The sequence below is a fragment of the Diadema antillarum genome, unplaced genomic scaffold, assembly GCF_040938485.1.
Source record: "Diadema antillarum isolate AM-2024a unplaced genomic scaffold, OU_Dant_1.0 seq00000931_RagTag, whole genome shotgun sequence".
NCBI lineage: Eukaryota > Metazoa > Echinodermata > Echinoidea > Diadematoida > Diadematidae > Diadema > Diadema antillarum.
This window is the reverse complement of record NW_027271782.1, coordinates 129,548-157,497: the sequence shown is the minus strand read 5'-3', so window position 1 is coordinate 157,497 and position 27,950 is coordinate 129,548. Positions and strand designations below refer to the sequence as shown.

The 27,950-nt window shown below is 39.0% G+C and overlaps 1 protein-coding gene across 1 annotated transcript; it reads right to left on the bottom strand.

Moving 5' to 3' along the window:
- Positions 1 to 1,326: 1,326 nt before the first annotated feature.
- LOC139741471 (transmembrane and coiled-coil domain-containing protein 4-like) lies at positions 1,327 to 24,226 on the bottom strand. Its single transcript, XM_071652056.1, has 12 exons — positions 24,069 to 24,226; positions 22,998 to 23,178; positions 19,082 to 19,242; positions 18,365 to 18,462; positions 17,494 to 17,634; positions 16,305 to 16,424; positions 15,130 to 15,294; positions 10,756 to 10,874; positions 9,640 to 9,863; positions 8,489 to 8,609; positions 5,142 to 5,456; positions 1,327 to 1,503 (listed from the first exon to the last, which is right to left on the bottom strand). Exons 1-12 carry the CDS (start codon positions 24,224 to 24,226, stop codon positions 1,327 to 1,329), a joined length of 1,980 nt encoding a protein of 659 aa, XP_071508157.1.
- Between the last annotated feature and the right edge of the window lie 3,724 nt (positions 24,227 to 27,950).

Below are 27,950 nucleotides of genomic sequence, written 5' to 3'. Positions count from 1 at the left end.
ATGACGCAGGGCATGGAATTCCAAGATGGTTTCAGCTGAAAACAAATTAATAACTTTATTTTAGACCCGGCAACTTGCCTTCCAGATATGGGAATGGGATTCAACTGGTTTTTTTTTTTTTGTTTTTGTTTTTTTTGTTGGAGTAAGATGTAAATTTGTCAAATGGAAACCAGTGGAATACAGTTTCCTGTTTTGTGTAAATCAGTTTTATATCATCACGAGGTGACCATATGGGTCAGTCTGGATATGCCGAGTATTATGATGTACCAGAGACATGTGAGACTTGTGAGTTGTTCAAAATTTGACCATGACGGTAATTGAAGATGGGGGGGGGGGGGGGGGGGGGGAGAGAGATGACGATTAGTTTAACACTGAATATGTTTGGAGTTGTGTTCAGACTGTCTAATTTCTGGTCTTTTGGAATTGTTAAATCCTGGCTTTAATGTGGTATCAGCTCAGAAACCTAGTCTGGGGGTTGGATGTTTTGACACCTCATAATATAGGATCTAGTTGGCCCTCAATGTGCAATCACATACTTTTATAAGAGCATGAGATTCAGTTCAATAACTGTTCAAAAAAAGAATGAATTCTTATATAAATCTAGGTAGAACGGAAGTGATGAACTGAGGAAGAAATTTGATCCACAAGATTTTGCAACAGATGCACTGACCCACCAACTGACCTCAGAGTGATTTGTAATACCCCGCTACACACTATGTGTGCGGGTGTATAAATATTGAAAGACTCAACACAGAAACACCTTGCAGAAATAGTACTATTCATAGTGTCTCATATCAAACAAGTATTCATTTTTCTGTAAACTTTTTGAAATAAAAATATAATTTGATGGAAACGATTTATGACATATAACATATATCTGTACAAAATGAAAATACTAAAAATTTGTGTTCTTTTTCATTGGTACAAATAAAAACTAAATAATCTTTATATGTGATTCAAAAATAAAAGATCTCATCTAATCGAATGTTAGGAATGTATTGGTTTGTAGACAAGCTACACAAACACAGACATATAAACACCCTTTCACATATATTCAAATGCAAACTAATTCTTGCTTCACAAGAAACCAAGTGTTTGGTTCTGAGTTAACATGTAACCCATACATGCTACAAAAACACACAATACCACACTGATCTGAAATATCTTTAACATAATCTACAGGATCATGTACTGCCTGCCAGAAATACTTCATATGACTAATTTTATAAACAACTATTTGAGCACATCAAAAGCTGCATAAGGCATGGTTTAATGTAGTCTTACTCCAGCAACTCTTCCAAGCCTTTCTAAGACTGCATTCCATCATTATGTCTTCTCCTCCGTCAGAGCTTCCAGCGGATCTTTCCCTACCTCCACGCTCTCTGACCTTGCCAACACATCTCCACCTCTGGCGCCCTCGGTGTCTTCTCCGGGAGAGTTCTCCGCCAAACTTTGCCCCGCTTGAACTTCATGCGCATGTGCAGTTCGATCACAGCTCTCTCCCTTTTGGTGCAGAAAGTAAAAAGGAAGAATGAGCATTAAAATAATCATGAAGGAAACAGCAAAGATGGAGTCAGGATGGGAAGATATAGAGAGAAACAGACAAGCATACAAACAAAGACAGGCTCAACAGACAGACTGATTAAAAAAATATATATCCACTGCAAATGCATTAGACAGAAGATCACATACAAGTGCATATCACTGCATGGGCGAAATAACACAAAGGAATGCAAACCTCGCTCAAGACAGCGAATTGAATGAATGTGGGTTGTATTTTTGTATTACTGCAAGCTTGTGATCCTGGATCTAATTTTATGATAGTTCAAATGTTTACAATCTCAGTAAGCCTGAGAGCAAATACAATCACAAGAAAATCTGTTTTGAAATCTCCAAATAACATACAAAACTGAAGCCTTCTTGATGATATTGAATGCATATTATTTTTCCCCCAAAGAGTCATATGATCCTGTTTTTCTCTCTCCATCAACTGCGGATGGTTTTTCTCTCTCCTTCAACTGTGGATGATTTTCCAAAAGGCATTCAGCATGCTTGGTAAGGTATGTGTGATATGCTTTTCACAAAGAGCCTGTAACAGACAATATTTCAGTACAAGTGATATCTGCAGGAGGTTGAGAAAGATGAACTTTGCATGTCCTATATTTGCTTACAACTGAAAAACTACAAGTAAAGATATCAATTCACACTGACAAAATTCACAAAATATTGTTGCTGGGGTCCTCCTAGGCTGAAAATTTCTAAGCAACAAAACATTCCATGTTTTCTGTAATTAGGAATAAACTGTACGTTGAAGACTTCATCCTGCCATCATACATTTGATGAGAATAAAGTAAAAGACAAGTAAAAATGACACAACAGACAGAATGAGGATTGGACAATACAGCTGCTACTAGACCAGAAGCAGTATTAGGAGCCTGCATTTACATATACCCCCACACAGTACTACTTTTACGAACAATCAAAGTATCCAAAGGAAACTTGTTGGTAATGACACAAAAGATAAGAACTAAAGAGGACTCAGATATCACAGAAATCACTGATGGATGGGCAGCAAGGATTTGGACAATATACTGTAGAAGGAATTAATTCTGGGTTCATCACTAGGGATACATAAAGACCAAAACACCACAAAGAATAAAATTTCATCTACGTACTGACACATATCTATGACTACTAGCAAACAAATTTCACCTTGATACTGTGTATCACTATGTCGGCATGATTTAAGTGCAGAAAAAGAAAAAAACAGAGATGGTCATGATATTGAAAGAAAATAAGTGTAAATTAGAAGAATATTTATTTACTTCATTTTTGAACAGCAAGCATTTTATTACTGCATATCATACTTGTGACACTCCACAAAGACATGAATAATACATCGAATCAACTACACTCATGGCTATGCTCACTTCAACAATCTTTCATGATTAGCATGTTATATATTTTAGTTCATAATGGTACATTTGTATCTCTATTCATATTTTAGCCATAAGCCTGTAAGGACATGAATTCAAGGGAAACTTTATTTCAGAACAGTACTTGTTTTATGAAAATCAGATATGAAGAAGTTTCAATCCTACATGTATATCATAAGTGGCTGCACAATATGAAATGAAGTCCTTGGATTTAAACAAGATTCAGGTATTTTATGATTATATCTAATCTTTCACCAATAATTGCTCTATTTTGTGGGTACTTTTTACCACATTGTATCCTCACTTTAGAAATACCAATTCAATATTGTTTGAAGATTTATTGTATCGCAGCTCACTCTAGAGAGTTCATAAATGATACAGGTGGTCCATTGGAAATTTGAAACTGAAAGTGAGATATTGGCTGCACTGTGAAGGGTTGCAAATCTCAAATGCAGAACTGTACAACAGGACATGAGATTTCTTTACTGACTTCACCTTATAGACCACTGTCGAGAGTTCAAGTTGCTCTAACTTCTAAAATGCATAGTGACAACCAAGTCTTAGACAAAGAACTCAGGTGAATAATTGAATGAAGAAGTTGTTAATTGTACATGTTATACAACTCACAATTACATAACTACATGAATCACAGAGACTCCAACTCTCCCGCTTTCGACAGATCTCCCGCTGAAAGCCCACTTTTGCAAAATCTCTCGTTCTCCCGCTCTGGCTCTGTGTCTCCCCTTTGAAATGATTTCTTACTTAGTGTCATCATATGTTGAAAAACAAGGAAAAGTAGAAATTACGCGGTGCGTAATATATGTCCCCGCCGGAAGTAGCATTTAGTAGCAAAATGTACAATATAGGTAAAAAGATGAAGGTCAAAGGTCAAAGAAGTCAAAGGTCAAAATTCTATGTAGAAGTTTTGAAGCCCTCACCTAGTGCCATCACATAAAGCAAACGGAATCGAAATCGGGTTAGAAATGGTGAAGGAGTAGCATTTTGTAGCCAATGTACAATATAGGTAAAAAAATCAAGGTCAAAGGTCAAAGAAGTCAAAGGTCAAAATTCTGTGTAGAAGTTTTGAAGCCCTCACCTAGTGCAATCACATAAAGCAAACGGAATCGAAATCGGGTTAGAAATGGCGAAGGAGTAGCATTTGGTAGCAAAATGTACAATACAGGTCAAAAATCAAGGTCAAAGGTCAAAGAAGTCAAAGGTCAAAATTCTGTGTAGAAGTTTTGAAGCCCTCACCTAGTGCCATCACTTAAAGCAAACGGAATTGAAATCGGGTTACAAATGGCGAAGGAGTAGCATTTTGTAGCAAAATGTACAATATAGGTCAAAAATCAAGGTCAACGATCAAAGAAGTCAAAGGTCAAAATTCTGTGTAGAAGTTTTGAAGCCCTCACCTAGTGCCATCACATAAAGCAAACAGAATCAAAATCGGGTTAGAAATGGCGAAGGAGTAGCATTTTGTAGGCAATGTACAATGTAGGTCAAAAATCAAGGTCAAAGGTCAAAGAAGTCAAAGGTCAAAATTCTGTGTAGAAGTTTTGAAGCCCTCACCTAGTGCCATCATATAAAGCAAACGGAATCAAAATCGGGTTAGAAATGGCGAAGGAGTAGCATTTTGAAGCAAAATGTACAATATAGGTCAAAGGTCAAGGTCAAAGGTCACAACTGAAATTCTGTATAGAATTTTCAAAGCTCCCATGTAGTGCTATCATATAAAGCAAACAGAATCAAAATCGGGTTAGAAATGGCGAAGGAGTAGCATTTTGAACATTTTGATCACACACGGACGCACACACAGACGGACACACGGACGGACAGACACACGGACGGACACATGGACACACACGTACGGAGCCCGTTTCATAGTCCCCTGCTCGAACTCGTTCGGCGGGGACAAAAAGCCTTAGATAGCACGAGAGAGCATCTAGAATCCTAGAGCTGGACCCCGGCCGCAAGGAACTTTGCGCTTCGCGCTCGTGATGTGCGCTTTGATGTATCAAATGTGAGTCTCCCGTTTGTTAGGGGTTTCAGGCGGGAGAATCTCCAGATCAGAAGGTGCTTGGGGTTGGAGTCTCTGGATTCATATGACTTCTTTATCTATCACTTGCTTGTTGATGTCACCCACTTCAAAACAGCAACCTGAACCCTTGATGGTTACATACAGTAATTTGTCACCTCCCCACATACCTTGGCAATATGAGAAGCAGAGCCTGGGTCTGCCAAGGCAGGACCCTCCTCTTTTTGTTTAGTGAGGGCCAGGTTCATCGCTGATGCACTCTTGGGTATGAGAAGATCCATGGCGTCGATTGTGATGCCTCCCGACCCCTCCTCATCACCGGCATCTTTGGGCGGAGTCGGTCCCGCTCTCGCAGGATCCTTCTTCTCACGCGTGTCCCTAAGCTTGGAGAGGTCGGAGGATGACCTGGGGAGCTCTCTCGTCTCCAGGCCGCACTGTTCCAGGATGGTGGCCATCTTGTCTGAATAGTCGAGGTGACCATTGACCTACAAATGGGAGTGAAATATAGTCAAACTAACAAACTTTCTTATATTCTATTTTTTGTTCTTTCTTTGCGCTTTTTCCTATTGCATAGTAACCCTTTTATTCCCGATTGATTCCTTCCTCCTGTCAGAGTCTCTTTCATACAACCTTTTTCCATCTACACATACACACACTTGTAGGGTGGCACATCCTATTACCGGACGCTTTTCTTTGTGGCTTTGAATTCCGTACTCATAGAATGAAATTTCGGCTAAAAATAACACCACTTATTCACAGACTCACGGAAATTACGAATTCAGCCAACTTATGTCAATTCTTCATTCCAGTTTTTAGAAAATATGCTTCAAACATACCCCTCTAAAAATAGTGTTTTTTTGCGCGGTGCAAAATCGCATTGTATTACCGGACGCGATTTTCGTAATCGAATAATCGAGGTCTTTCGCACCTAATCCTTGCACCAGAATCACAATTCATCCCACAAATTACCGTACACATTCTCACCGAGCGGATGACACACACACAAAAAAAAATCGGCAAATGAGGCTCAAATCTAGTATTTTACAGTAAAATGTCTGTCTTGACCATTTCGAACAGTTCACGCAATAAAGCCTTGTGAGAAATCGACAACTGGTTAGATTATACGTGCTTTGTCTATGGGAGCTGCACGCGCGGGTGATGAGTTGCGTGCCCCAGCGCACAACTATTCCGCATCGTTCGCGTTTGAGGACGATAGCTACAAATTTCCGATATTGATCAGTGAACTTTTGGTTCTAATAGAATCTTCAGCATTTTTCCTGTACGTGAGTGGGATTTCATAGAATTTCAGTCGCGAAATGTGATTCAAACATGCATGAATATTAACTATGACGAGGTGCGGGTCACTCAACTATAAATTTGAGGTAAAATGTGAATTTTTTCGTGTTTTTACATTTTTATGAGGCGTTTTTTGCGATTTCGTTCCACACAAAGTTTTGTGAGGCTAATCTACGAAGTCTCGCGCGTACAGAATGTCATTAGTACGCAAAAATGTGCGTGTCCGGTAATACCATGCGTCCGGTAATACCATGCTTGCCCCTATTTGTTTGTGTTTATACATGTTTGCACTTACTTTGCATATTCATGCTTGCATATAAATATATGCATTTTTCTCTCCATTGGATTTTGTGTTCTCCCTTTTTTTCATATATCTTTTTTTAATTATCATTTTCATTTCTATTATCAATATTATCATTATTATTATCATTATTATTATTATTATTATTATTATTATTGCTGTTGTTGTTGTTGTGTATATACTTTGATATGTTTGATAACTTGCATTTGTTGGTTGACTCTCACTTTCATTTTGTTCCCCCTCCCCCATGCTGTTGCTATTTCACTCTTTTCCTTTCTTTATCCCTCTGTTGTTCCTTATCTTGTTTGATGTTGCCTCCCTATTCATCCTTATCCTTCAAAGGTTGCCCCCTTGGTCCTCCGTATCATCACTGACCCTCCTCTGCCTTTTGTCTGTCCACCCTCCTGCTCTAATCCCCCTCCCTATACCTGTTGGGTTCCTTGCCCATGACTCCCAATCCTTCCCTTTTGTTTTCTTTGTTCTGTGTCTCTAGCCGGTCCCTGACTGTCCTTGTTGTGTGAAGTCCTTTAATGTGATTGCTTTCCCTGCCTGTTTGTCATTTTGTATCTGACCAAGATTCTGCTAGGATTGAAAGCTCAGGCCCCTTTTGACTCCATTTTAGTCTTTTGGCTCGCCACCATTGGATAAGCAGTTTTCAGCAGCTTTTTTCGCTAACAAACTTTCAGTTACATGCTTCAAAGTATATGATACATTTATTCACCGGTAATAATCAACACATTACTGCAATCTTTTGTAGCCTACTGTAACTGTTTGTCTCCTTACTTTCTTTATGCCCTAATACTGGCACAATAGAAGGGTATCGACTTTAACATCACTACTACCAATGACATTACATCACTACTGCCTGATGTTACTTTAAACCGTCAAACTCCAACTGTAGCTCTTCACTCTTGCTACAGACCAACTACGCACTGACCAAATAGGAAGTTGCTCCAATTAGGAGGTCTACACACCATTTATATTTGGAATTACCTTGGACATGAAACAAGCTAGCTTTCAGTATAAATGGTCCAAAAATATTTAGCCAAGCTAAATTAGCCTGTTATTGGGAGGTAGCTGAAGTCAGCTAACATCAGTATAAATGGTATCTCATTTTTAACTCGTGAACCAAAAATTGTATATGCGACACCATGACAACTACTCTTGTCTCGCATGCAACATCTGAGTGGTCAAGAATGGCAGTCTAAAATGCCTTGGCCCCAGCTAAAGTTATCAGGCATCAGAAGCGAGCGAAAGTTGTGTCCAGTGTGAAATGGGTATTACAGTGACCGCTACACATAAATGAGTCTCATATCACACTTAAATGTACAAAACATGTTAATTTGTTGGCATCACACTTCCAACAAACACTGTATAAACTGGTGAATAATGACTGACCTGCAATCTGTAATAGATGCATCATTAATGTTGCAGTGTCAATTTAACACTAAACTTGGTAGAGAATGAAGTGTGCCCTAATTTCATTACAACTTGCCATGATAATGGAATATTCAAATTTGAGTTTTGCATTGGTCAAACATACGCTACTCAGAAATGACAACAGCCGAGTCTCTAAAAGAACAATATTTTATCTATTCAAGTTGCTAATTATTGCATCAAGTTTTTACTATTGCAACTGATTGACATATTGCCCTTCATTATAAAAGTAAATGATAGATGCTGGCAATTTGTTCATCAATTACAATATCTCATTTTGCTACCTAACACTTCGTACACCAACTAAGAATGTGCTAGGCCCATCCATGAGGAGGTTTACAGTATGCCCTCAAAAGTTTACCCACTTTTACATAAAGCTGGACAGTAATATGTAGAATATTACCGGTACAAGGAAAAATATGAGCAGAAATATGTCATCCCTTCAAGACACCACCACCTCTTGTCCAGAATGAGATAACTCACCACCTCTGTGAGGTCCACGTTGACCATTCGACGGTTGTCCCATCGGATTGGTTCCAGACCAGCGATGTCGCTGACCTGCATGGAGGCAGTTCGGTACACAAACTGGAGCAACCAGTCACCTCTGCAGCAAAAAAAAAAAAAAAAAAAAAAAAAAATCAATTATCATAAATAGTATTTTTATACATCTTGTGAATAAGAAATCACCAGAACACGTGCCTTACATTTTTTTTCTTTTTGTCTGCATATTTTCAAATTTCATTTGGTTGAGCTAAAATTCAAACTACAAATGACAGCACGAGACACAAAAAGGCTGTTTTATGGAGAAGCATGATAATGAATCGAAACCTACCTCACTAATGATAAAGGTAGTGCTACGTAGCCACGAATATATGTTTTTGACATAAAGTCACACATACTGAATGAAGTACAGTCAAACCTGTCTATAGCGGCCACGCAAGGGAGACGGAAAAAGTGGCCGTTAAAGACAGGTGGCCACTACAGACAGCTTATCCAACTTTGTGTGCATCGCCTCCATGTACATGTATCATCATTGTATACATCTATAAAGTAGAGCCTTACTTACATGTAGGTCTACATGTATGTGTGTGTACGTATGCACACGTGTGTTTCATGCATTGAACAATGCTGGTGTTTATGAAATTGTTGCACAATAGCATGTGTACACTCGTGAAGAAAGCTTAACACTAGTGCATTATTATGACTGAATGAGGGATGAATGCAGCGTTGGGGATCACTGAATGTTGCCCATGAATGACTGGTCCGGCTACAAAGCAGAAAAACACGCTAAATTATTGACTCTGTGGCCGCTATAGACAGGTTAAAATCTACCGAGGGAAACAAAATTTTGTGGCCGCTGGCCATGTTAGACAGGTGGCCGCTATACACAGGGTCTTTAACAGGGCTTTTCTCTCCAGGGGATTTTTCAGTGGCCGCTAATGCAGGTTTCATTGTACTAAATAATTGTGTTATGTACAATGACATTCAAGATATGGATAAATATCAAGTTATATAGCTACAAAGTATGTGCAATTCTGTCTATACTGCATATCTATCTATCTATCTTTATACCTGTATATATTTCTACATCTACTATCATGAAAGTTGAATATGCCAACTGACATATGGCATACCTGCAGAAACCATTGACAATCTTTCCAGCCACCACTTTTGCAAATGGCTGCCAGCGCTGGGGGACGGAGGTGACCGGCGCCCCCAGGAGGTAGACGTCCTGCACGATGCCCTCGCAGCCGCTTCGCTGGGCCAGTTCTTGCAGGCAAAAGAAGATGACCCTTGCCCCCATGCTGAACCCAATCAGGGTCACAGGTCGCTTGCCCTGCTGCCTTGAGAGGATGACCTTTTGGGGGTTCAAAGGTCACAATGAAGGTAAGTTGAGACTACAAATATGATGTGGAGACTCATTTCTTCCTCCCTAGTTTGATTCAAGGTTTGCAACAAGTTGCACATACAGTGCATTGCCACTGCAGCTATGAAAATATGCATCCAAGTAGAATCACAGAATCCAAACCCTGTTAATTTATCCATTGCATGCATTTTCTGGATTTTAATCACGGTTACTGATGTAGTCATTTAAAACAACATTAATCTTATTCATTTCAATAAACAATCATTTCATTCATTCAATATTCGATATATTCAATCATCATGCAATCATTTCATTTCACAGTCTTCCACACTTCAGAGTTGATGTTAAAAAAAAAAAACACGAAAGAAAACACCTCAAGTCCTTATTTTGCATGCTTGGGATAAGTCAAGTGTCAATCAAAGGAAACAGTATCATCAGAAAGTATCTGTCCATCATCTGACTGTGGCCCAGCAAGCACTGCCCATGTACAACATACTGACAGTCATTTCTACACTACCCTGTGAATAATGAACAACATTGAAAATGTTAGTAATGCATACCAATAGCTTCTTCTTCTTCTGGTCTAGTCTGCCTCTTTTAATTTGCTGAAGATTCTCGCAAACTGTGAGTGTGTGTTTATGGACACACACATATGCTGGAAGTATAGTTCCATCTTTATCTTACCACAGACTTTTTGATCATTAGCAATTCTGATAAATTCATACTCTGAACTGAGTATTAAGATAGACTGTATGTCATCCATAAACCCATCTATGCAGATGAAGAGAAATGGAAGAACCTATTTGGAAAATGAAAGAAAATTTTAAATACAGTGTAGTTCATTACTAAAAGACATGAGAAACAATACTGATGATTCACTCACCTCAGCAAGCTGTTTGCCCGCCTCGCCCGCCCTACTAGTAGCCACACTCCAGGGGTTATCGATGCTTGACGAAATGGCCGTGTAGGCAAATGCTGGTAGGGCTATGGCAGCTAGCAAACCTGCAAGGAATCCAAAACAATGAGGACTTCTGAGTAATCGGCTATGTACTCTGCTTTGTATTCTGTTCTACAGCGCCATGAACATTTTTTTTTTTAGGGAGAATGAGCACTTTATAAGAGTCACTTTATTATTATTATTATTATAATTATTATTATTATTATTATTATCATTATCATCATCATCATCATCATCATCATTATCATCATTATCATCATCATCATCATCATCATCATCATCATCATTATTATTATTATTATTATTATTATTATTATTATTATTATTATTATTATTATAATTATTATATTATTATCATTATTATCATTATTATTATTATTATTATTATTATTATTATTATTATTATAATTATTATTATTATATTATTATCATTATTATCATTATTATTATTATTATTATTATTATTATTATTATTATTATTATTATTATTATTTTATTATTTTTTTTTTATTATTGAAGACAGAGGGCACAATGTCAACACACTCTTTCTACAAGACATAACAAAGTGTGCTATGCTTTCCCAGCAGAGCTGTCTATCACAGAGACTCCAACTCTCCCGTTTTCGACGGGAGATCTCCCGCCGAAGGCCCATTTTTGCAAAATCTCCCGTTCTCCCGCTAGAAATTTTATTTCTCCTGCCCTGGCTCTACATCTCCCGTTGGAAAGGATTTCTTACTTATTGCTATCTTATGTTGAAAAATAAGCCTTAGATAGCACCAGAGAACATCTAGAACCCTAGGAACTTCGCGCTTCGCACACACCAACTTGGGAGTCTCCCGTTTGCTAGGGGTTTTCGGGCGGGAGAATCTCCAGATCAGAAGGTGCTTGGGGTTGGAGTCTCTGCTATCAATGCAGAGAAAGAAAAAGAGAAATGAAGCAATTTATTTGGAAAATGAAGGAATTAATATTGAAAGATGTGAGAAAACCGAGTCAATGATTTACTCACCACAGCTGTCTATCTGTCTCACACTATCTCTTTCTCTAAATATTATGAATGAGTTTCCGTTCATATTACAATAATTATGTGTAACACTTCTTCAATTGCAGATGAGAAACAGTTTGACACAAGAGTGTAATGCAGAGAGCCTCGTGTAGGATTGCTACAGCATGTGGGATGCAGACCTTAACATGAGTACTGCTAGGTTCAAGTCCTGAGGAGCACTTGTTTATTTGCAGGCTGACTTGCCCTCAGCAAAAGTCAACACGATGAACATACTTTGCATAAACTGTATTTACGTATTTAAATTAACTAAGAGGACCAATAGAAATAAAAGAAATGGAAGAGACCAACAAAAATGTAAGAACCCAATTCACTAAGACTACCAATGAAAACAAACTGGAAGAAGGTGGCAACGAGCTGAGGTGAGAACTTTAAAGAATGAAATGTTGAACAAAAGGATTAGGTGTGGGTTCAAATGGATGAACACATGAATAGGAAAAGAATGAAGGTGGTGACAGAGAAATGAAATACAGGTAAATGGGAATGTGGGACCGCCTAAAAACCTTAACAAAATGAACTAAATAGCGAATTGAGACTGGAAAGGGGGATAGCCAAAAAGAAACTCTACTAAATCAGCTTTGCTGTCTTACAAGTAGTATAATACCTTCTTCATAGCTCCTCTGCCACCATTTGAACTCAAAGGGATATTCCAGATGATTTTCATAATTTCACATCATGTAGTACATAAACCAACAATTCCATGTATAGATTTGTGGAATTCATTGTGGTTCTTGAGCAGAGTAACAATACTTTGAAACACTTTCAACAAATTACACTGAACAAGGATGATGACATGGGAGGTTCAAATATTTCAGAAATGTAGCAGTGTAATTCCATTACAATACCGCTTGCTTGTGAGTTCACCTGTGTATAATCTATGCATGCCTCCTTCTTTTAGTGTTAGTGTTGTCTGGGCAAATTATTTGTATAGGGCCCCAATTTTTTTGTCTCTCTTCTTTCTTTCTTTAGAACAATAACTACAACAACCTTCTTCTTTTGTTCTGCTTCCTTGAGCTCAAACTCATGCATTCTTATGGTGATTCTACCATTTCTTCATCCTTGTTCATTCCAATTTGTTCTAAATTTTGAAAATATTCTTATTCTTCATCCCGATTATTAAATATTCTGAAACTCTGTCCTCAGTATAACTAATTTATAGTTGTTCAAATGTAAAAATCTGAAAATCATCCGGATGTCTCCTTTAATGATATTTCAGGCTGGACATCGATAGTTTCATAACTGTGAAGTCGTTTTGGGAATATTGAGTCTTGTCTTGATGAAGTAATCCCTATAGCAGCTTGAACATACAGCTAGCCTGGGATGGGTTGGTGCAGTGGCAGCATGTGATGCTGCACATGTTACACCAAGATATGTATAATGAAAATGTGATGCATGTGCAAGTAAAAGATGCCCTTGAATTACAGCATCCTGTCACCAATGGGAGGCTTCATCCTTCTAATAGCAGGAAGGGCAGCCTCTTGGAAAGCAGCAAGGGTTTGTGCTGTTGCTGCTTGAGGTGGTAGACAGTTCCATATTCGGATGGCTTGATGATAAAAAGAAAAGTTGCAGGGGTCTATGGTGGCCATATGTACTGTATAAGCTCGAGGCTGTGGTCGTTTCTGCTGATATATGGGGCTGGTTTTATGAAAGCTGGGAAGGAGATATTTACAAGTTGTTGTGGATTGTGCAAGGAGGCGACGTTTGTGCAAAAGATCCCACCTAAGCTGACTCACGAGACTCGAAGATGATGTGGTTGTTCGGTAGACCCGGGTAACAAAACATGCAGCTGCTCTCTGGATTCATTCAAGGTTATCTACACACTGTGATGTGTAGGGATTCCAAGCTTCTGAACTGTATTCAAGTTTGGGGAGAACCAGGGCTTTGTATGCAATTTCTTTTACCGTCTTTGGACATGGTGCAAGAGTTCTGCGCAGAAGGCCAAGAGTCTTGATGGCATTTCTGGTCTTTAGCTCGCAGTGTTCATTCCATCGGAGGTCTTTGGTTACTGTGATTCCCAGCTATTTGAAACTGTCAACTCTACGGATGGATTCATTGCACAGTGTATACTTGTACAAGTTGGGTCTACGTTTTCTTATAATGGTAAGCACTGTTTATATTTCTTCACATTGGAAGACAGTGCCCAGACTTTAGACCAGGTGGATAAGACCTCAAGATCATGTTGAAGGGAGATATTGTCATCTTCTGAGTGGATGTCCCTATAAATAACACTATCATCAGCATCGGCTGGCATGGTAGCTGATAAAACCAAATTGGACAATACAGAACATATTTTCTGTCAAGAAAAGCGTGAGGTTTAGAGCTCATTTCTGGGTAAATTTGTGAACTGAATTGTACATGTACTTATGTGCTCCATTGTACTCCCATTATAAGGAGCATGGCTATAATGAAACTCTAAAGTTCAGGACCCAAAATTATTGTCTATATATCTTTATGCCCTTTAATGTTTGGCTATAACTATATTTCGATATAGCAAAAGAAAACTGCCAGTTCCGAAAAACTTCATCATAACGAGAGTCACCTGTACATGTATGTGCAAGGAACACATATTGGACGATATGGTGTACTGACACATACAGATGAATTCACCCGCAATTCTCTGAGAGCCTTCAATGCTCGGAAACAAGATTCTTCTGGCCTGTTACCAGCAAACAGACAGGTTGGTAATCCACCTGTGCGAGAGCAGTCAAACATTACATGTTTTCCCTTTCCATGGTCAAATACATGTGTCATCAAACAATGAAAATACCTTTCGGGCATGAAGGATGAATAGAGCATGTGCTGATGGGCTCACAGACTCTTTTGTTATAAACAAAACGAGCACCTGTATAGAGTCAGCGAATGTCAAAATCTACTGAGTTCAGCCTTGATTGATATGCACAACTTCTTACGAGTTTCATACCAAAACAAGCACAAACTACATCGGGGGGGGGGAAAATAATACTGTGGTATACGCCGTTTTCCTACAGAAAGAGAACATATGCCGAAGTAGAAACTATAATCTTTCTATCAAAGCCATTTTTCTGAGCAACATTTAACACAAATAAACATGAATTTAGGCCTCAAATGTAGACACTCTTGTCTATATTTCAGGAACCTGGTATACCAGGTTCCCATATATCAGTTGCCACCACGGGCACCTGGTATGTCAGGTTATAGGTTCCAATAAGGAACAGGTCAATGAGCGACGCACACACTCATACCACAACAGACAACCGTACCTGAAAGGACTGTGTACTTGAGAGCCTCCTTAGCAGCCATGGTCATGACAGAGTCCAGGATATACTCCATGGCCTGGCCCAGGTCCAACAGGTATTTAGACTCCCACTTCAGACAGTAGATCTCCTGGCAACTGGCCAGGGAGTACCAGGGAGCCGAGAAATTATCTATGCAAATGAGATACAATCATAGAAGGGAAATCCATTGGTAACAGGTACCCAGATGAAGAGAAATTATTTATGCAAATGAGACACCATGAAGGTAATCCTTAGTAGGTTACCAAGGAGAAGAGAAGTTATTTATGCAAATTAGATACAATCATCATAGAAGGTTATCCATTGGTAGTTACCCAGATTACAGAAGACAAGACATCTATGCAAATGGAGACACCACAAAGGTATGTTACCAAGGGGAAGAAAAGTTATCTATGCAAATGAGACACCATGAAGATATTCCAGAGGTAACATCTACCTTTGAGCTGAGAGTGATGCTATCTGATTACTCTACTGACTGAGGTAATTCATTCGTAATAGAAGTAACTAAACTGATAATGTACTGCAGTAAATGAGATGAAACAGCTGCAAAAAAAAATCATACTGTCGATACGACATCAAGAACATCAGAAACTCTCACATTCAAATCGAAAATTATCAAGACTGTAAATGAAATACATCATCTTATTTGATCTGAGAACAAGGCCAGATTCAGGTCTCCAAATGACCCTTAACCAAGCAAATTCTTAGTTCATGGAGGATGGGGTGTGTGCACCCTGCAGAAAGGACTAATAAACAATCATAAATCAAATTTTTCCTCTGCTGAAATAATCCAGAGGAAAATGTATGAGGCAAACAAAACATCTGCATAAGTGAGCAAAAAGACCCCCAAAATTGTGCTCTCATGACCATGTGATTCTGACATGCCAAGAAATGCAGATCATTTTTTTTGTGCTCTTTTATTTTTCAGTATCTTTTTAATTATAGGTTTCTGTTTGTGATTTACTGTCTTTCTAAATACAGTGTCAGGATCTGTCAATATGATATTAAGGTGTTGGGTCTATCAGAACATGACAACAATGTTTTATCTGAATCAAGGAAATGAATCCAAGCATCAATCACGTGACCAAATCAAGTTATGACAAAGATGTGCAGATAGAGACCAATTGAGAAGAGAAACTGACCTAGTCTATCCTTGGTGAGCCAGCCAGAGACAGCGATGGTAACGTGCAGATCTTTTCCCTCGTTCAGGGGCATGAATTCAAACTCCTCCACAGCACCAACCCTCTTATTCATCTTGTATCCTGTCCCAAAGTGAAACAAAAACAGCCATTTATGATTGGTGGAGCTCAGGAGCACATACAAGCGAGAGTTTCAATTTTGAAGTTAAAGGGACTGTGCAGTACTGGTTGAGGTGGGGATTCATGTTTTGAACATTCTTAAGTGAGATAATGAGAAACCTCTTATGAAATATGAAAGAACATGTAATTCTAACAAGGATTCAACATTTATTTGATGAAAATTGGTTTTCAAATGGCTGAGATATAAAAAAAAAGTGATAATAATAAAAGGCGACAGGCCATGCCTCTTATTAGGATCTCTTTGTTTCACCTTGTTTTTGGATATCTCAGCCATTTCAAAACCGATTTTCATCAAATAAACTTTTGATACCCCTTAGAATTGCATGCTCTTTAACATCTCATAGAGTGGTGTCTGAATATCTCGCAAAACGTTAAAAGCTAAATCCTCACCTCAACCAGAACTGTACACACCCTTTAACCTTCTCATTACCAATGTTGTACAGCACCATCGACATTTGATGAAATCTGGTTGCTGATGGTGGTGTCAAGGTTAAGAATAATACAAACACCTGTTTGTTCCATTCTCTGCACTATCTTCTTCCTTATTACTCCAATCTCCTAATGGCGTGTCGGGGATTGTATGACAATATCTATCTTTCTATCCAGCTACTCTATCTAGTCATCTAGAGGATCCACACTTTAAGCTCTTCCAAAAAAAAAAAAAAAAAAAAAAAAATTGGGGTGGGTTACCACTAACCTCGAACAACCGCAGTTCCTATTTGTCCATCCATATATCTACCTTTCTATATTATACCTATCTATCCATTTATCTATTTATCAATAGTTCATACAATGATGCTCATTGTATGTCATAATATGACACAAATAACAAAATAAATATGTGAATGAATACATAAACATACATTTTCCTCACTACACAAAGCTTCTTGTAATAAGTGTATATGAATGATAAGTAATCAGTGTTATTTGAAGGAGAAAGAGAACAAACTATTCCAATAAATTGCTGTTCCAAACTTAAAAGTGTCTCAAATAGGTCAGCCAGAATGTCCACCTGACAGTCCAGCTCCAGCCGCCCCGATTATGGAGCCGATGACGGCGGCTCCAGCCACTGTCCCAAAGAACCCGATGCTGGTCCCCAGCAGGGCAGCACCGGCAGAGGCTATGAGGGGTGCAGCCAGTCCTCCCGTTAGTCCTGAATCCAGGTGCACAGGGCAAAGAAAGGAGAGATGAGTGTTCCAAAATCATCATAGACTAAGACATACCGCAAGGAACAATTATAAGCCTTCTTGTTCGACATAAAAACAATTTGTATATTAAAAGATGTTTATTTGTTTCATTTTTCCATCTGAAAATACAGCTGGATAGCCCATATTCAGAGGTGTCTGCACAAGCGGGTCTTCCATGAGATCTAGTTGGATGTGAGGTGTACCATTTCACTGAGTTATATTGACGTGAATCCAAGTTTTGTGTCTGAGACACAATGTATAGACACGCTATTCACAACATTCATTCACAGTACAGTGAGTACTTAATCCCTTTATGCCAAGGGTGTGAAGTAACACAAACTTTTATAGCATTTGAAATAGCATTTGGGCATTAACATATCGGAATTCAATAGACTCAAGCCCTTTAACATTAAAAGAGAAGCATCGAAACCTAACAAGTACTTGTTACTTCCTGACCGAGCAATATCTAAGAGTCAGTGTGTGAGGGTGAATGGGTGGAGTCCTTGAAATACCAGGTTATACGCATTTATGCTAGGGTGAATATTAAATTACTGAGGAATAGATTATTGATATGTGCTAAGCTACAGGTGGAGTTGTAGCTTAACCCTCTGCATGCTACATCAATTTCCTGTCTATAGATTTGTGTGTGAAATTTGTACACATTTGTCGCACTGGCACTGAAAGGGTAATATGTACCTATGATGGCTCCTCCTCCAATTGTTGCTGCTCCAATCATGAGCACTCTCTTGGCTTTCCGGATCTTTGCCTTCTTTTCTTTCTCCCGCCTCTCTTCCCTGGAAAAAGCAAACAAACACAAAATCAGAGAATTGGCTGATAAAGTGGTACACAAGTTTAATCCTCACTGTGCTTTGTTGGCCAATTAACCCTCATCAGGCTGGAACACTTTCTTTGCATATTGGCACAGAAAGTCTGGAAACTACTGCTAATTGTCAATGAATAGAGATTACCTAATCCCCCTAATCTCTTTCTTGTCACCACAGCCTGAGGCATGCTGCTACACCCTGAGTGGGCTTCCTCACTTTAAGTTCAAGTTTTGATGGTTATATGAACGTTGATGAATGAAAAAGCTTGCCATGATACAGCTTAGTGACTGGGCCCACAAAGGGTTTCGAAAAGGAAGCACTTAGCAGACTACTGTAAAACCAGAAATTTTTGTGTGTCCAAAACTTTTGTAAAATTTGTGAGGCAAGATTAACAAAAGTAAAATACACAAGGAAGTTTTTGTCTACACGATGCACTGAATGCTAGTCTCTAATTTGCGAAATTTTCACGCTGTGAAAAACGCTGTTGGCTCCAAGTAGCAAAAGTTTCAAGCGGAGAATAATCGTTTCTGGTCTTACAGTATCCCATTCAGAAGTAAGAAAGATGGAAAAATTCTGATCTTGTGCTTACTCTGATAGCTGGTGCTCCTCCTGCTCATACATGTCGATGATGCCCCTCTCAAACGCCCTGATCGTCTCCCACGGAACTTTCAGTCGCCTAGCAACCTCCTTCACCAGCACTCGCATCCTGGCATCGTAAGTCCCGTTGTGCAGGGCTCGCGTAATCATGTCCTGTAGGAGAGCCAAGATGAAGCAACAATCAGTTGTCTAATTTTTTTCATCTCAGTCTTGTTAAACATGCTTTAAAATACAAAGCATGGCCGCTGAATTGTGGTGTCAAAAGAACTATGATCTACCAAACATCACTTTTTATGATAATGATGATGACGATGATAATGATGATGATGATGATGATGATGATAGAAATGATAATGATAACAATAATATTTAATAACAAATGAAATAACAATACTCCTATTATCATAATCATTATGATAATCATTATTACCCTGTACCACTACTATACTATAACAATGCATTAACTAATCATAAAGTTAACAAAAATCTAAAAACATTCATGAGGATAGAAATATATCAAGAAGAAAGAAAGAGATGAAGAATCATACGAATGACAATGCTGTTACACTTGTCCTTTATCTTGTGCCTTTCCACTATATCATGGTGCTATAGACTGATATCCCCAGTAACAAATCAGAACCTCATCCACACTGACTGCAAACTTACTTCACCATTCTGGAGAGTATTGATACAACCTGGCTGCTATTCACTAAGTCTGGAGAACCACTCATACAATTCAGTATGTACAATCAATAGTTATCATGACCAAAACTATCAATAATATAGTATACATTTTACTTTGCAAGGGAAAAAAATCAACAACTTATATGGGACACACAAAGGCAAATATACAAACAACATTACTAAAACAAATAGTACACAGCTAGAAGATAAGAAGAAAACAATGGGAAAAGAAGAGAGCTGAAACTTAATGGTCAAGGAGAGAAACACACACTGAGAACCAATCCCTGGAATACAGAGATTACCGTACTGCACAAATATAATTAAAACATACACTTGTATACCAAGGGCTACATCAAAGACAGCTGATTATTACAAATACAACTTGTAGGTATCTGACTACAATACCAAAACACAAGGGCTACATCAAAGACAGCTGATTATCATTAAAAGGTATCATATCTGACTACAATTCTATTAGTCAAGGGAGCTGTTCGATGTCACAAGAAAACAGAGCCACAAACTGGTGATGGGTGAGGGAGGGGCGGGAGGGATATCATAATATACAGATATTGCTTTCTAAGAGGCATAATTAAATATTCATAATCAAAGACTTGACGGCCAAGAAGGAGTTATAGTTCCTCCAAGAGATTTTAGATCCCTAAAATGCTAAGCACTGAGGGAAAATATTGACTTGAGAGGAAATATAACTCCCAAGGGACTGTCAAGTGTTATATCACAACAATAGACAAGGCAATATTTGTTATCATATGTGACCGTGCATCACAAAACGAACAAAAAGTCGCACACACTGATTTTGCGTGAGGACTTAAAATAAGTGAAATGGGTCAACCTAGCTGATTTTGACTTTTTCATATTTTCTGAAAGAGCAAGTCTTCTTCTACATTATGCTAAAATTTGGGATCATAAAATGAGCAGGAAAGTGTGTTTTTTAGCAGTTTATCTCGAATATTTTTGGTACAATAGTGTGATTAGGTATGTCTTAAGAGTCCCCTTTTTATTTCTGAAAAACCTTGTACACACTCTTCACTTTCAACTCTAATAACTTTTAAAAGGATGATGCTACTGCTTTGAAAGTAGGCATTAATTATGGACAGAATGTGTTAATAAGGCATGCTCAATTTCAGTTTAATCTGATAATCCCTTCATTGTTGTTACTCCAGTGGTTTACTTCCTGTTTTTTGTCCCATTCATCCCACAGCCAGCACGGCTTGGTAAAGATTAAGCGCTTAAATAGACACTGTACTTCAGAGCCTCTTTTCTCAGCTCACACTTTTCCTGAGTGTGTGCTTTCTTTCCAATATTTAGATAGGTTAGGAGAGTCCATTCGATTTGAGTTATACATCATTTTAAAGTTTAAAGTCTGCTCTTTCAGAATATGCTCTTAACTAAAATTTCATGTCTGGCGACTTTCTGTTTGTTTTGTGATGCAGGGTCACATATGATCTACTAATGCACATCATTTAATTCAAGCCCCATTGGCAGCCAGTCAATTTTGGAACTGATCATATGATGTGAAGTCACTGCTTACAATAATGAGTTTGATCCTCGCTGTATTTGTCACATGATTGCATTCCAGTGTGTGAATGATCTCTGACCAGTATTGGATGTAGACAAAGTGCCTGAACTTACAGAATACCTTGTGACTGCATAAATTGACCAGACAAGTGAAGTGCAATTGAAGCACGGATAATAATTTATGGATATTGAATCCCAGTTTATGACCAGGTCTATTATTGTGTACTTCCTCCATAAATCAGTTTCATGGTAATCTGATATCTCATTTGGCAATATCTTAAATTTTGATGGCTCCATGATGGCTATTACATTTTGCCACAAGAAAAAAAAAAAAAAAAAGATAATGATCAGATCAGAAGTTTTGGTTTCAGTAATTATATACAAACAATATGCACACTGTCATGATATCATACTAAGACCACCTAAAATCAAAGTTCTGAAGTGAATAGAACAGTACGGAAAGTTGTCTAAAATTAATACCGACAGAGCTTGGTGAAATGCACTTGTAAGCACAAACTTACACACAAGCACACAGGGAATACTAGGATGCACACATAAGCCCTACATATTTCATCCACATACAAATATTTGCATGCACACTGACAAAGCAAGGAAAGTGATTGTAACATTCTGTATAATTGCTCTAGATCACGATTGTGTTAACAAAAATGCATTTCCTTTATAAATTCTTTTAAAAAGGTTGGTCTGAGTACGCTAATGCAGCTTTGATATTGTTGTTGCTTTTTTTCATTTTACTGTTATTATAAACTGTTTATTTCTTTTCTCTTGCCTCATCTTCAACTTACTATTTGGCTGACTCTACATTTTGTGTACTACTATTTTGCATAACCACAGCATATAAACTGAAAAGGTCAACACACTACTTTCAGTGTAAATATATACTATATCCACATAAGCCAGAATACAATTGTAAGCACAAGTATTATACAAAGAGAATAACATCTTTAGGATGTTGATACTTACGTAGCAAATGGGAATTTCGAATGAGGTCAAATACTGAGAGAAATAATTATGTTGGCAAAATGAAGGATTAGAGTCCAGAATTTCGTTTGTAGTATTTTTGGCAAATACAATATTCTACTACAGGAACCCTTTTCTCTGAATACTGATGTGCATGGGTCACTGAAAAATATACCAGTATTTACTCACTTACTCACTTACTTAAAGTACCTGTATGAAAGTTATCTAAATGTACAACTGTATTATTTATACCCCCACCCTCAGATCATATCAGCAGTAACAGACCATGCTATAATATATATTGCACTATATTCACCTTTGTGTGTCAAACAGACCTGCATAATTAGCTTTTGGACTGTTTCTTTCCCCCTTTCCTGTTTAGATGTCAATGAGTTACTCAGCACATTCTGGCTCTAATGCTAGCACATCTCTTGACTGACTCTTCGCTTTTCTATGATGCATTCACAATAAGATTAGTATGGCACTGGAATTGCCTAGAGTCTAATGCTGGATGAAATAGGATGAAATTCCATGGTTTCCAATTTACAGAGAAAATCATAATTCCTTCAACTTTTCTCAAAGTGGAACTCATGATATCTGTTCAATACATTGATTTCTTTTTTGTTCAAATAAAGTTTCTCTCAAAAAGGAGTACAACCCTCCTGTAAATGAGATATATAATGCAAATTATTTTTAACTCCACCCACCTTTGGGATGATATCTGGTCTTAAGAGAGAGGGATCCTCTACAAGGCACTCTGTGAAAACATCTGCATTGGACATATCATGGTGGTAAGGGTCTTCAACCATGATGTTTAGAGTCTGCTGTGACTGCTTGGGCAGCTTCAGGTACTTGCTCAGTTCCTTCACCATCTTCAAGTTCCACTGTCTGCAAAAAACCCAAACAAACACACAAACAAACATACAAACAGAAACATCACAGAAACATGTCACACATTAAAATTAAAACTTTCATGACATCCATTGATGAGATGCTCTGCAAAGATATTTTACTTAAAATCAGGCGAATAAAGGTTGAAGAGCAGATTTTTTTTTTTCTGTGTGTGTGCATGTGTGTGTGCATGGTCCATCATCTCATCTACTGGCTTTGAATTCAAACAGTCAGGCAGATGATTTCACAGATATTAAATCATCTAACACAAAACAGGTACAAGACGTGAAAACTTTGGGACTCCTTTTGGCCATCGACTTCATTAAAGCAGGGGTGCACACTAACCCATTTTTTCTACTGCCTGGTTGGACCTGTCTATCAGACCAACAGGTACCCAGTTTTTTCCATTTTTCACTGGTCTATTCCTGAAAAAAACAAAAAAAAAGTTACTGGTCTGACAGTACTTTTTTACTGGTCAGGGACCAGTGGACCAGTGCCAGGCATGAAGAGTTGCATCAAAGAATATTCAAGCACCAAAGCATTGCATAAAAACATCAAGAAGCTGGCAAAAGTTCAACCTGGAATCTTGATTACAATATAAACATACAATTCCCATACCTGGTAATTCTTATCATCAGGAGCACCAATGTCTCTCAAAACATCATCATGATAAATATCAAGTATGGTAAAAAGTTGCAACAGGGACATACGATATCGAACTGGTTTAAATCATTTCTCCATTGTTGTTCACACACACACACACACACACACAAACCTATAACAAAGCTAAATTGACTGTCAAAATATTGAGTTAGATTTGGATTGACTGACTGGAACAAGCATTATTATTACCCTTGCATAAAAAGGTAAAAAGCAAAATTATTTACTTGTTACACTGGTTTTCAAACAGATTTGGCAGGCAGACAGCGATGAGAGAAGAGTAGGCGAACTTGGCGACATCGCTGAGGGACTCATTCAGGGGCTCTTTTGGCTGATCCTCTGCAAGGGGCATTGCATTCCTGCCAGCTGAATGGGTTTTCTTCATGTCGGGCTCACCACCTTTCTTGCTGTTTTCTTTTGGCATGTCTGTCTGTCCTACTTTTGCTTTTGATCCAGTGGCTTGAGCGGATTCAGTCGATCTGCTGTCTTGCTCATCTGCATCTTCCATGATATATTTCTCCATTCTCTGCTGGAGATGCGCTTGGTAATCATCGTCGCCTCCGCTGGTGCCACTCACACTCACAGGACTCGTCGCGGTCTCCTCCTGGGAAAAGATCCCGCTTGATGACGCCTCGCTGTCATCATCGGCTGCAGCCGCCATCAGCGGGTGCCACTTTGGTCCGTCGGAATTTGCCTCGAGTTTCTCCATCTTCTGTACGGTACATCAATTATCCAAACCCAATTCACTGTGACTGGTAGCACTGCTCACTGCAACCACTTGATGCTGTCTACTGCAAAGACAAAAGTAAGTAGGGGCCTACTTAACCACAGCAGCGACCCCAATATGTTACACTACAGCGCCCCACGCCGGGGTTAGGGCACACTAATACTATTACTAATATTCAACACTGAAGTTTAATATCTACTTTGGCAGGTGCTGTTGAAAATCAATGAAATATGTGGAAGGTGGATTCATCAATGAGTAAATGACAGTAACACTAACAGTGTAACATGACACACTGCACTAGTTCACACTGCAGGATCATGGGATCGAGTCATCCACTATTTAACCAGTCACGCCAGATGTGGATGGTCATACCAGGAACGATGCGAGGGTCAACACAATTCACGAATGATAACTTCAATCAGCTCACCTTCATTTCACAGCTTCAAGGCTTTCCCCATTCATCACGTTCATACATGAGTAAATGATTAAAGCAACAACAACAACAACAACAACAACATAAATTGCATTGCCGAAAAATCTAGTTGTAGAACTTCGAGAAATCAAGCTGAACTGAGGTAGCTCTTTACCTAGACAGAAAGATCCGTCTGTCCGGAGGACTCTTTTGTATTTTGCCATTAACGCCGTCCTCTGTATACGGAGGGGATCCGTGAAGCCAGACGCAGTCTCCGCGGAACATTCCCCGACGGACAGATACAGACCGATCTTTCGGTCAACTCTTTACCATGCATCCAACTTCATGCTCCAGCATCCAGAGTTCACATCATAAGCAACGCTGCTCCTCTAGCTCCTGCTATGATGCAGCTGAGCCGAGGGTATCACCTGACACAATTCGGTTCACACAACGCGCGCTCTAGCGACGAAAGTTGATTTTTACCTTGTTATTGGGCTTCTTTCGCTCCGAGAGCTTATCGTTTCAAGCCGGTACGGCTTCACCTAACCTACTTTGTGCAGGGATCTCGACATTATGCGCGAACTTCGTAACGAGCTGGCGGTTTCATTGTCACAAGACGGCCATACATCGTAAAATCAAAGCATACTCGCATACTCGCGCGCGTAAATAGGGCGGACTCACACTGTGCGATTTTTACTGCGATTTACCCTTTGCGATGTCGCACGACGAGAAATCGCACAGTGTGAGGATGTCTGCGATACGACAACCGGCGATTTGGGGATATCGCAGGGATCGCAGCCCCATCGCAGAACTTTGAACATGTTCAAAATTCTGCGACAATCGCTTGCGACGATGATCGAAAACTTTCAGTGAAGCAGGGTGGTTGAAGAAGTCCTAATCAAGATTTGGCTGGATATGCTTCCTTTATTCCACAATTGCTTACTGATCTATCTCAACATGATGACGGAGATGAGATGGGGAGGGAGTTTTACAACGACTTAGAGTGCAATCGTGAGTAATTCTACCATGAATATGGGCTTCTCGCGTCCATTGCAGCCGTTTTGTCCATACGTAGTCCCATGTATAGAGTTTGAACGACGGCAGATTAAACAGTCTGTGGGTTGGTTAAATTTAAATAAAATTTTGTTTGCGTACCGCCGGACCGGTACTGTATGCATAGCCTTGGACTATAACCTGTTAAGTGTTAGATCTAATGTTTAAATTATACTAAGCCTAGGCCCTACTGAGTATGCTATAAACGAGACCCATATCTAGCTAACATGTTAGGTCTAAATACGTGTGTGGGCCTAGAAGTGGTTCTAGGCCTGGTCTGCCCTAGATCTATGTAGGGGCCTACATAGACCCTACGTGTTCCAGTCGAATTTTATGAATTAAATCGACATAGGGTAAGGGCACCAGTATTCGGTCAGCCCCCAGTATTCGGTCACTTATTACTAGTCACCAGCCAGTAAGTTCAACTGTCACAACACACGCAAATCACACTTCTCTGACTTGCACACTCATTCACAACAGGAAACTCCCTTAGCCCCCTCTAGAAATCCATCCAAAATCCCAAATTTTACCGTCAAAAGTGCAGAATCGGCGCTACTTTCCCAAAGCGCGCGCGGATAAGGCCCAGTCTTAAGAATACGGGTCGCCGAAAAAGCGCTAAAAATCGAGAAATAGGCCGTTCTCTCGCGGGATTTTTTGTTTATCGCAAGCTTGGAGTGTGATGGTATCCTCAAAAACGCAAAGGAAAAACAAAATTTCCGTACGTGCCGATACAGTGTATCAATGCACAAGGGTTGAATGCAAGTGCCGAGTCCCCAGTATTCGGTCAACAACGGGCGCCGCAACGTCCCCGATGCAATTTTGCGCCAACAAGGTAGCGCGCGCGCGCGTTTTTCAGCTGCCTTGAACACGCATTGACTTTGAACGCGCATATCGCGTGACCGAATACTGGAGCCGGTGACCGTATACTGGGGAATTTTCAAGGTGATATATTTTGCGATTTTGCGAAATTCTGTGTGATATTTAACAAAATAAAAATTGAGATTAAAGAAATTTGATATATTTCACATACATTGCTGTAGATATGATGTTTGTATGTATTATTTTAGTTTGAAAAATATTGCAAAAAAGCTTAAGTGACCGAATACTGGGGATGTTACCCTACACGTTGTATAAACTACTAGGACTAGGCCCCTGGTCTGGACAGGCCCTAGCTCTATGTCTAGACCATAATGGCTTAGTATTGCACTGCTACTGGATCGACTGACGTGGACGTGAACACTAACAGTAACAGTAAACACATAACGATAGGGCCTAACGTTAGACGTGGTTTCTGTCTAACGACATAACGTTGAAAAAGAGTAACCAACAGTTTATAGAGATCTAGTCTAGTCTAGAGGCTTCAAATGTGAAACATTCTTCCTACCCTGCACACACGACCATACTAACACACAGTTACAAAACGTTGGTGGAGTACAGTTAATTCTGAGTACCGGTAGACCTCTATACCGACGGAACCGGAACAGAAACAGAAACAGATCCAGATACTTTTTACACGTTGATAGGAAAGGATATTGATAATTGAAAGTCTAGCCCATCAAGATGTAACTGATATTATTAGTGATAAGATCTGTAGAAATCTACATTTTCTTATTAAAGTCTTATATAGATTAACTAAACTAGTCAGTCTAGACCGGCCCTAAGCACTATATCCAAGAGTTAATTAGTCTAGCACTAAGGTCCTAGCAGTCGTAGCATGCACTAACGTTAGCACTACTCACAGTCAGCAGGCTTCTTCTTAGTTTTAGACCTGTTCTACAACATTAAACGATAGTAATGTTAGTCCCTTACGGTGATCTAACGTAAGGGCTACTAACGTTAGATGGGTCCTCTACATTTTTTTTTTTTTTTTTTTTTTTTGCAAAAATGTGCTCATGGATTTCAAAATCATACGGTAGG

What these genes read in the sequence shown, in the direction of transcription:
- LOC139741471 (XM_071652056.1), bottom strand. Translation starts at nt 24,226, where the DNA reads ATGAAGAAAACCCATTCAGCTGGCAGGAATGCAATGCCCCTTGCAGAG. An exon ending in ATTGTCAATGGTTTCTGCAG is followed by an intron (nt 8,610 to 9,639) that starts GTATGCCATATG and finishes TTTTTGCTGCAG; the next exon opens with AGGTGACTGGTTGCTCCAGT. An exon ending in CTGCTTCTCATATTGCCAAG is followed by an intron (nt 1,504 to 5,141) that starts GTATGTGGGGAG and finishes CTGCACCAAAAG; the next exon opens with GGAGAGAGCTGTGATCGAAC.